Source organism: Phyllopteryx taeniolatus, chromosome 11 (assembly GCF_024500385.1).
Source record: "Phyllopteryx taeniolatus isolate TA_2022b chromosome 11, UOR_Ptae_1.2, whole genome shotgun sequence".
NCBI lineage: Eukaryota > Metazoa > Chordata > Actinopteri > Syngnathiformes > Syngnathidae > Phyllopteryx > Phyllopteryx taeniolatus.
In genome coordinates this window covers 10,598,009-10,608,974 of record NC_084512.1, presented here as the reverse complement: position 1 = coordinate 10,608,974, position 10,966 = coordinate 10,598,009, and the positions used below count along the sequence as shown (strand labels likewise).

At 43.2% G+C, this 10,966-nt stretch overlaps 1 protein-coding gene across 9 annotated transcripts in view; it reads right to left on the bottom strand.

The window, feature by feature from the left end:
* Window positions 1-1,171: 1,171 nt before the first annotated feature.
* LOC133485510 (signal-induced proliferation-associated 1-like protein 2) overlaps window positions 1,172-10,966 on the bottom strand; it is a 103,400-nt gene continuing 93,605 nt past the window's right edge. For 5 of the 9 annotated variants that reach the window (XM_061789311.1, XM_061789312.1, XM_061789319.1 and 2 more), the window contains 4 exons: window positions 9,890-10,021; window positions 7,657-7,786; window positions 4,453-4,528; window positions 1,172-3,718 (listed from right to left, as the gene is read on the bottom strand). In XM_061789311.1, coding sequence (XP_061645295.1) covers window positions 3,572-3,718; window positions 4,453-4,528; window positions 7,657-7,786; window positions 9,890-10,021 — 485 coding nt within the window. In that variant the 3' untranslated portion in view covers window positions 1,172-3,571. The remainder of the gene's footprint in view (window positions 3,719-4,452; window positions 4,529-7,656; window positions 7,787-9,889; window positions 10,022-10,966) is intronic. The other 4 variants (XM_061789314.1, XM_061789316.1, XM_061789317.1 and 1 more) reach the window with 3 other exon arrangements.

The window sequence follows — 10,966 nt, the reverse complement described above, 5'->3', positions numbered from 1 at the left end:
TTTTCAGTTTTTTTTTTAAATAACCTGACAAAAATATGTTGATGAATATTTCATTCCTTGCTGTTTTTCCATCTTAACACTGATGCAGAGATTTGATACAATACCAACAATTAACATAGGCCGACCTTCATATGGTCGATAGATACACAACCCCACCACCTCCGCCCCCCTCCCCCCAGCACCACCTTCTGCACTGTGTCAGCTGTGCTTTGGGCACTTTGAGTCCTATTGTGGGGAACATGATCCCAACTATGGTGACACTCACAGCAGGCGAGAGCATCTGCTGAGGGAGAACCGTGTCCCTCTCAAATGCTGTTTTTTCGGGGTGAGCTTCTAGCGCGTGTGTGTGTGTGTGTGAGTGTATGTGCGGATATGGAGAAGTGCCGAGGTTTGCTCCATAAACCGCTCACACATTCAAACATTTCCTTGACTGTAAGGTCTAGTTCGAGAAGGTTTTAGCCAATTGGATTCAACTTTTCTTCTTGTCAACATGAGTCCCACTCTGCCACTGCCTGTCTCCGCATATGAATTGGAATCCAGCTTTCTCAGAATCTCGCTTCATTTGGCACCTGTCTTTGGCTGCCGTTTGAACTCCCGATCATAGCCTTCGCAGCGCCCGCCTGCAAATCTCCCCCATCTGAAACAACACTGGCAACACTTGCACCTTGGGCCGGAGCGGCCCCCCATCTGCTGTCCTGGCCGCGTGCATACGCATGGAGATTATCTACTTAATCTCACTGCTCAAAACCAGAGCGCCTCCACATGCACGAACACGGCCATGCTGCCATCTCTTGCTGGACTGAGGTCAGATAGCGATCACGAGGTTCCCGAGGGAGTCAGCGCAGGCGGTCTGGTAACATGACCTCTGCAGGTCTGTTCATTTTTGAAGCCTCGTCCTCACGTCATGAGCTCACTCGGTTTGCAATGAATGTATTATGAGAGTGCGTCCAACTCCATCACACATGACCATCAGACAGACCGATAAAAGACAGGACAAGACGACTTGCTCTTGCTTTAACCATAATGCACCAGCTGCCTGAGAACATCCTGACATACTAGGCCACACACTCCGGCTGTACCGGCTGGAGGCTCCTGGAAGGAAGTGGCAGGCAAATTGGACTGTTTTTCTGTGAACACTCCGAGGGGTTTGTGATTAATTATGCAGCAGGTCCTCGCTGTCCCTGCAGTGAACGCAACATCTGCCATTTATTTAAAGCCACTCGCATCTCATAAACACATTACAATTTCATGTTCATCTATTTTGTATGTTCTAATATGAACACAGAAGACTCATTAAAACTTGTTTTCCACATAAACAAATGCATTACTACCTTCATTCAAGACATGTTGTGTCTTACTGCTACACATCTTTCTTAATGCAACAGTTAAGATCTCAACATCAGGTGTTATTAACAATGCCTGGCAGCTGGGTTGGCCACAATACGACAGTACATTTTCACTGCAAATACATTTTTACAAGCTTCTGAAAGCCCTAAACAATTGTAACCCCTGAAGAGTTTAGCGTGGATGTTTCCATAAGAGCAGTTTTAGCAGAACAGCACATTTTATTTTCATGAAAAGAGGCAAAGAACAGCACAGAAGGCATTTTGATTGTTTTCCACATGGACATCATCAAGAAACAGTGGCTACTTGATAAACAACTTAAACACAGAACAAACACAGCACTTCTTTTGTAATTCCTGTTTTTCTACCCATTCATCTTGTTGATCTGATTCCCTTTCAGTTTTGTGCCTGCAGTTCTCTGAGCAGTCTCGGTGACCTTGTGAGGTTCATGTCATTACCACTCTTAGGCCGCCTTTGCTCATCTTTTTAGCAATGCTACAATTAACGTACATCCATCCTGGGCGAACTGGATCCTCTCCCAGCTGACTTTGGGCGAGAGGTGGGTGTGGTACACCTTGGTTTTGTTGCCAGCTATCGCAGTCAAATGGCCCAATTAAAGGTAATAAGCGAATTTATCTTTGGGCCATTAAAAGTCTATTTTGTTTTGTTAGTTTTCAGCCTACATTCTGGTCCCTGGCAGATGAGGAACAGACAGTTGGTCATTCTGAATCTGGGGGATGGACTGTGGACTTTTATCCAGATCCTCATCAAAGTGTAATGGGTTCTTCCTTTCTCCAAATTTTATGGAATTAAATGAATAAAAGAAACTCTAAAAACAAATATTTCCATCTACATTTATTAAAAAAAATAGACCAAAACACGAAAGCAACAACCAGTGTCTCCTCCTCCCCGACTATGAGACAGAGTGACATGTTTAAAAGCATACAAACCAGCAAACTGTAATCTAGCAGCATCCAAATGTTGGAATCTCTAAGGTCATCATTTATATATTTAAATATATGTTTCTATTTTTTTTTTATTTTTTTTTTTTGCCCTGCCTAGCTACACACTTTACAACATACAGAGAGCTTTATATCTCCTTAGTGCAGAAAAAGAAAATCAATTAACCTTAATAAAATAAACAACTTTAGGTTAAATAAGCTTAAATAACAGTGTTAAATACAAGACACTTCTGTGGCCAATATGTACAGAAATAAACACATTTGGCATTGTATTTGTGGTTCACTGGCGCTTGCTCTAATGCTCTTGAAAACCACTGCATAAGAACACATTTTTCTGCGATAAACTACACAGTCTCACACACACGGGCACAGTCAGACACACGCACGCACGCACGCACGCACGCACGTTTCTATCAGTGAGCCACAGGCAAGGCATGTGTTTAGAAAAGCCAAGAGAAACAATCCAATTTACACCCAAGAGTTTTAGGCACAATCTCCTGCTTTAGAATACAACTGCTTCATGTTTGTGCTCACTTCTTCAAAGTTTTATTCCTAACACAGTTTCATAACTACAACTTGTTATTGCTAGGACAGTGTGACAGTGAATGGAGACTACCGACAATCGTGTGTAGGGAAAAGCACCTTTGAACATCAAAACTGCTGCCGAAATGTGACACTTCATCACAACACTGAAGGAACAAAAAGTGGAGTTGGGTTGAAATGAAAAGAAAGAAAAAGGCGCAAATGTTAAACCCTTTTTTAAGTCACTTAGAACCAAAAAATCTCAAGTTGAGGTACATTCATTATTCCGCTGTACTTTTCACCCAGGAGTGGATTTCCTGTTGAGCGTGTACCATTTCATGAAATCCTCTTTCTGAGCCAGCTGTGACAGCGTGTGGAGCGGACTACAGCTGCAGGTACAGTAGACTGACGTGACGTACAGTACGTAGGTAGGTTACAAGTTGACTACAGTAAATGAGCTTTACATTCCACTACTGTAAGAGGATCTCGTGGAAGAATTCCTCCCCGCAACCGGAGATGAGGGGATTTCCCAGGAGGAGTCTCAGCTGGCGTGATGGAGATACTGTTAATCTCACACACAGACAGCTCTGCACTGTATATGAGGAGGGCTGCTCACATATTATGTCTCTCCATACTTGAGCTCTTTCTATAATCTTCCCAAGACAATTCACGAGTGTTGTCGACAAGTCTGGGAGCCTTCAGTATGAGTCGAGTGTGCGACGTCCACCTCGTCCATCTCCAGCTCAGGGCTTCTTGTCGATGCTGTGAAAGAACCACTCGGTGAACTTCCTGAGCTGAGCAGATGCTGTCTGGCTCTCCTCTTGCAGCCGCATGTTGTCCTGCCTCAGGTGCTGTACCTCCTCCTGCAGCATCGCTTTGTCCTCCTTCTCCTAAACACACAGTTAAGAAGAGCACTTAAAAAAATGGCGACTATCATAAATTGGCCATTTATTTTGAAGAAGTTTGAATTGCGGTCATGTGGGGATTTTCACCAAAAGGTTTTGAGGAAACATCCTAGGAAGAACACCAACTTATCAAAAATAATACTACGTTGATTGCTCAAAATGATAGACAAGAAGTCGCACATAGGCAAACCAATGCTACTGAAAACAAGTCTCCTTAGCTAATTTTTTTATATGCACCTGAAGACAAACAACCTTTCAGGATCTCATTCACACTGTGGACAATTTAGTCTTCAATTACCCTAACATCCACGTGGGAGAAGCAAGCACGGGGAGAATGGCCAGAGCTGAGATTCAACCTCTAGTTTCAGAACTGTGACGCAGACGTGCTAACTATTTTTTTTGAAGAGGTGGATGAAAGTGCCGACATTACAAACGGTTTTCATCATAAAAGAGAGAATTTAACATAGCAAAGCAGCCTTTTTAGCTTGATAAAAGTGTACTTCCTCCCATCTTTCTAAGCGAGTGATTATAGTGGGGAAACATGAAGGCCTGATACGAAGTGGCAAGGAAAGCAGGCTATTGAATAAAGGGGACAAGCTGCTATTCCGCAGACCTCACAGGCCACTCCTGTGTCTATTCTGAGCTGGGCTGGCATGGACATCGGCGCAAACGGACCGGTTAAAAGCTAAAGAGAAACATTTTGATGTGAGTGAAGTTACCTTTCGGAGATCATGCTGAAGCTGCCTGAGGATCACCTCTAGCTGGTTCACTTTTCCAGTGAGTGTAGATGGGGAGCTGCAGAGCGAGAACAGAATTTTAAAAAAGTTTATTTGTCATGCAATGCGGAAATTCTTGAATTACAGTAGATGGTAGCAGCATACAAGAATAACACTATCAAGAAATCCCAAAATTTCAAAACCAAGCAAATGAGACAGACAGAAGAATGAGTATACAAGGCAACTTCACATGAATAATAAATGCTATATAGGCAGATGTGAATGGCAAACTCTAGGTACAATATACTGCATATATACAGTGGGGATGTAAAGCTATCTATATCTCACGGTTCGGTTTTATCACGGTATTAATCTCAGGATACGATAATTATTGCGATAACAAGGGAAAGCTCACGATATTGCAGGAAGGTTCACGATACAGGTGGGGCAAAGAGGCGAAAGCAGGAGAACCGAAAACCCTTTTTCTCGCTCTTCTTCTTGACCTTTGCCGAGTCCTCAATAGGTTTCAGTAGTTTGCTTGAGTCCAAAAATTCAATTGAAGTCATAAACGCAGGAGCACTCTTAAAAGGCATAAGAATCCTCCGTTTAGTGATATTGTAGGATGATTTATTTTTCTGAGCAGCCTCTGTAATGTTTTCATTTGAAATGTGGACATTTCATTTGAAGAGAGGGAAGTATGTCAGATGTATTTTTGCATTGATATCTGTACTAGGACGGAATGGACCTATTTCATTTTTGGGACTACTGTAATTTATAGGAGGAGGGATATGTTGTAATGGGGAGTCAGAATCGTTATTCTCTCTCCGTGTGATGTTCTTTCATTCACCCAAGACTTTCAACTTGAGATAGACACTCACTAGTATACCAGTAAAGAGTGCTGCTGTTTCAATATGCTTAAATAATTCGGCGGATCATTTCTTCGAGGGGGAGCGGTGGTGGAGGGCCGGCTAGTGGGGCTTTCCGGTGGCGGCCGCAACCGCCCGGGATGCCAACTGGAGGTCCACTAGCAGCCGATGCCGGCCCGTGGGTCAGCGTTTCCTGGGACGGAGGTCGGCGCGAACAACATGGCGCCTCTCGCCCAATCGATTGCGAGGCAATGTTCAGATCGGCATAGCGGCTATACTGAAGCCTTGGGAGAAACTCGCGACACCGAGTTGTTTCTTCATCCCTCCCAACGCAGCCTTTTGGTCAGTCAGCCAATCAGTGCATTTTTTTGTGATGTACCCACATGGTCACATGGGTGGGTTACGTGTCAAATCGGGTGCGTTTATACTCTTAACGAGGAAGTGGAGCGAAGTAGTCTGGCTCCAGCAGCCTGGCTAAGCGGTGTGGCTGCATATAGCCAGCCCACAACTACATTTTAAACACAACGGCTCATTATGTTATACTGACGCAAGACCACCACGATATTGAATCACTTTTATTTTCACAATATTGCGGTATCGTGAATATTGTTTCATCCCTAATATACAGTAATCCCTCACTTTATTGCAGTAGAGACTATTCGCAAATTTCTTATTGGAATGCACCTATTTTCCCCATTATATTGTGACATCCAATTTGACTCAATTGTATTCTTCTGAATAGCTGTAAACCCTAATTTTGGGCTTAAACTACTGAAAAGCACCTTTTTAGAGTTGGGATTTTCAGTTTTCATTTTGCCTTATGGAATGTATCACCGCAAAAGAGGAGGAATACTGTAAATGCAATGAATGCAAACAGCAGCAACAATAGTCAGCAGCAGAAAAAACGAATGGGTTGTATAATAAAATGAACAGCAGCCATTCTATCAACAGGGTAGCTCAGGAACAAATATTTTGGGAACAATATTATATTATTCCATGCATATGTGCAGATGTGAATATAAACAAAAGGAGCAAGGTTAGGCAGCGGCATTTTATGTGAAAACTATGCATGGATTACATTGAATATCTCTTGTGTAGTGACAACAACCAGTATACTGGAATACATTATATAGACAGTGAAACCCCGTTTTTTGAAGACCTCAATACTCAAACTATTCCATTTATGAACCACAGATTGAACAAAAATGTTGCCCGATGGCCGAACCTTGTTGCAGTGCGAGAACATTTCATTCACCGAGTTTGTGCCGGCCGGTGCAGCCATTTTGAGCTGTGTGGTGCACCCATCGTGGGGAAGTGGACCGCTCCCAGCCGGTCACTACTTTGCTTAGTGCGTCATGTGCCTTTTTCATGTCGTTCGCCTTTATTTTCACATTTTGCTAACTCAATCTGGGTCCAAGAAAAGCAATGGACAAGCGTGGCGTGAGAGAGGGACTCACTGTGGACTTAAAAAAAAGACTATTTTTGAGGAGTATATCAATGGGGCATGTATTGCAACGCTTGCTAGCAGATACACTACAATATGGAAGAAACAATTCCATAATTGTCACTATTGTGGGAAAAAAAGGACAATTTTGTTGCTGCTGACATGACCGAGGGAGTGAAGTATCTCCGAAAGGACTGAGAGAAACCTCTGGACCAAGTCGAAAAGCTGTTGCTCATTTGGATCAACCCAAAAACAGCTAGCGAGTGACAGCATTTCCGGGCTCATTTGCCTGTAGGCGAGGCACTTACATGCCGACTTGTTGTTAAGAGAAGAATATGATGCAAGCCAAGAAGTCAATGTAAAGTGGATTTCATTTTTTTTATTCTTCACAATTGTAACAACTTAAAATTAAGGGGTTTTGTGATTTCCAACTGGATATGAATGCACCAGAGGGACTCGTGACACTATCAGCTGCATTTGGATCAGGAGAACAGTTCTGCTTCTTGCTGTTGTTGTTATTAATTTGGGTAATAAAGAGATTTATGATTGATCACCCCTTGTCATTGTTTATATGCAGTCCTGTATAGCTTTATTGTGTTCAAAGTTTTGATGTACAGTACTGTAGAGATTTAGTGTTCAAAGTGCACAAACCTTTACTAAAATAGGCAATTTTGTCAAGGCTGGAGGCAATTATTCATATTAACATTATTTCTTTTAAGAAAATTATGTTCAATTTACTAACTTTTCAATTTATAAAGAACGTTAAAGAACCAACTAAGTTCGTAAATCAAGCTTCCCCTGTCCTCACTTAAGTACAGCCAATTGAGAGCAGTGTTGGTTGTAAATGAGAGCAGATCAAGTCATTCACAAAGTGGTTGCTTGGGCTTTTACGCTCACGTCGGTACGTACTCTGCCTCCAGTGCCGCCCCTTCCGCCTCCACAACACGCCTGGTCAGCTCTCTTGATAGCTCCAGTGCTTCGGCCCGCTGCATGTCCGTCATGGTGCAGAAAGATGCCACACGCTGGTCTACAGGCACAACAGGTAACATTTTAGGTCAGAATGTGCATCTATTAAAAAATTAAAAAAAACAATGCACATATTCCGGTTAGAATAGAGCGACTCATTCAAGCCAAGTATGTTTTTGTTTGAAGGATGTGGGGAAAAAACCCATCATAGAGCCTCTCACTCTCCCGCAGAGCGATTAGGAGGCAGACAATATGGAACAAGGTGGTAAACAGAGCATTGAGTCCACCCCCTCAGAGTTTTCCTCTGGCAGCTGTTTGGTTCTTAATGGGCTGAGAGGAATCAAGCATGCTTATTTTCCCGTATCAGGCCGTTAAGCTTCCTCAAATCCCACCGGAAAAGCCAAATTTAGCATGTTACGCTCTGGACTGCTCAGTTTTTGAGGCATAATGCTCTCTTCTTGAGTAAAAGCATCCTCTCTGTCCTGCGCCCACGGTGTGAGACAGAAGATAGGGGAATCTGCATATTCATAGGAAAGATTAAGAAAAACCCTTCCTTTAATGTTGCACTAATCCAGTCAGAGACAAAAAGCTAATTGAGTCTGGTGGTGGATGCTCAGACGAGCCAGGAAAAGGACACCAAGCCTTCATTTACATATGAATGAATATTTTCTTCAAATTCGACGAATCTATTTGAATGATTAAAGACACAGAAAAGCAGTTTTTTTTGTGTTTTGGGGAACGTATCGTCCAGCTTGAATGGACAAACAGATGAAACAAAGTCGACAAGTCTTATTGAAATGCGGCGATAGAAATATTATTGAAATATTTTTGTTGCTAAAATGTAGTAAACCGCTTGTGCATCACCTCTGCACGAGTGTTTGAGGGTCCAAGTGAGTAGTTGCGGTAAATGCATTGCTCCAAGCTGTGCTAGTTAAGCATACATGTACACGACACAACAAGAGCCTCGAGCCACAATCTGCTCCAACAACAAGCCTCCATCCGTACACGCTGTCGTTCTTGTCTAGTTGGGCTGCCTGTCACAGCCCGAATAATCGTCACTGTTTCTATTCCACTTAAATGCATTGCTGTGGGGCAATGCAGCAGAAAATGTATCAGAGAGAAATCTGAATCCGGAGTTACTATTAATTATGACAAATGAGTAGTCACATGCTACATTGCCCGCTCAGTGGACTCTGGGGTCAGAGGGAGTTCTGGCATGCTGGCGTTTCTGTGACAAATGGGAAATACTCAGCAAGCAGGCTGGTAAAAGAAAGTACTTGAACTTGAACGAAATAAAAAGAGCATGATGCTGACCATGAGGAAATTATGACACGTGTCATCACTTCTTAAATGCCATCAAAGCGCTTTCTGATTTGATCGGGACCAGTCGCTGTGCACATCTTGAGAAGACAACAGTTGGTTAGAAACTGGGGGGAAAAAAGGATTGGTCGAGCTATTTTTGTAGGTCATGCTCCTTTTCGTATGTTAACATTATTATGCAAAAATGTATTTGACTTAACTTTGAAGAGGAGTTGAACAAGGAAGAACATATTAAATTATTAAAATTTGTATCTGGGGGAGAGGAGCATCCAGGAATCTATGTAATGTATCTGTAATTGTGGATGACAACTAGTTTGCAATGCACATTAAAACCCCTAGAGGATAGGAGTGGAAGAGTATTTTATTATTATATTAGTATCAGAACAAGTTTGCAAATGGCGCGCTGCTTAACCCATTGTATATGCCATGAATCTGGGAGAGAGGCGTCTACCACCATACAAGCACTATTCTTGGCAGAGAAAAAGCTACACAACCAATTTCCATGAAACGACCACACTGTGTAAAGAGGCCAAAGTCCACCTGAAGGCTGATTACTTACTGAGTAGTTATGTGTTTGGCTTACAGTGTAAAAAATAGGCTTCATTTCCAAGCGTAATCGCTTGACAGAAATCAGAATGAAGCTTAGAGAAGAGGGTAAAAAGCAAACGATTCCCAAAGGTTGTCTCCATGGAGAGACAGGAAGAAACAAACACTATTCTAAACCCACACATGCAAGAGAGAAAGTTCTTGCAGACTGCAGACAGACAAACACATAAGCTCAGCAGCGAAGACAAAAGGCAGATGGGGTCTACGGGGCGCTAGCAGCTTGAGGAAGGCAGGTTACCTTCAAAGGCTCTTGCTGCGTCAACCAGGTGAGACCAGTCCAGGCCTGTGGCAGTGTCTGGGAGGGGCACGAGGCCAGGGTCGCTGAACTTGGACCTGTCTGCCAAGAAGCCGTCAGAGAACCAAAACTCATCTGCAGAGACAGGCGGGTGCCCAGATCAGTGTCTAGGCCTGGTGCTCATCTTGGAGTTGCCCATCAATTTGCAACAGGTCATATGTGAAGGGTCAGGAAGGGAGTGCACATCAGGTGGAGTGGGAGTAGGAATCTCACTTCATTAGGATGTATATCAACAACACCAAGCTTTAAAGTACGCTTAGTTAAACAGCTCATTTAAAATCTGGCATTTAAGTCAATATGGAAGCTGAATGCCTCAAACTGCAAACTAACTTTAGAGAGAAAGCCTGTGCACAATTGCGTGGGGTGACATTAAACCAACTTCTCTCCATAACAATAGCAAAACGCTGACTGAAAGGCAATAAATTACTTGTCAAAGTGAATATCCTCATGTTTCACTCCATATTGCCCTTCCCCGCAACTGTCTTCACCCTAGCCTCAACGCTAAGAAATATCCAATACAGTCAAAAGGCCACCATTCCGAAGAGAGGCATTTCGAGAAGCGTGAGATGGGACGCACAGAGAGACCGTGAGAGAGCTGAAGCTGATGCTTCCGTTCTATTTAGCCAGCAGGTTGAGGGATTCACTGTTTACTAAATTAAGCTGTTTTAGACTGGAAAATAAGTGACAGCCTCTGTTCTCAACCACCCTTCAAAACAATCAGGCATCCATCAGGATGACAGCTAGACGAGGCTAAGGAGCCAAGCATCCCCCCCAAAAGCTGTTTTCTGTTTAGCAGCTGAAGCCTGTGACGGCTGAGGAATAATGTGGAAATGAGACATGAGGGACAGAGAGGGGAAGCAGACAGTGACTGATGAGTGAATGAAGCATCGCGTCTGACACACACTGTCACCCTAGGATGGAAACATGGGCATGTTCAAGTCACGTCGGAGCTCAGCTCAAAGACCTGCAGTGGTGCAAGCAGGACACATCCCACCTCTATACTATTATATATTCAGAGAC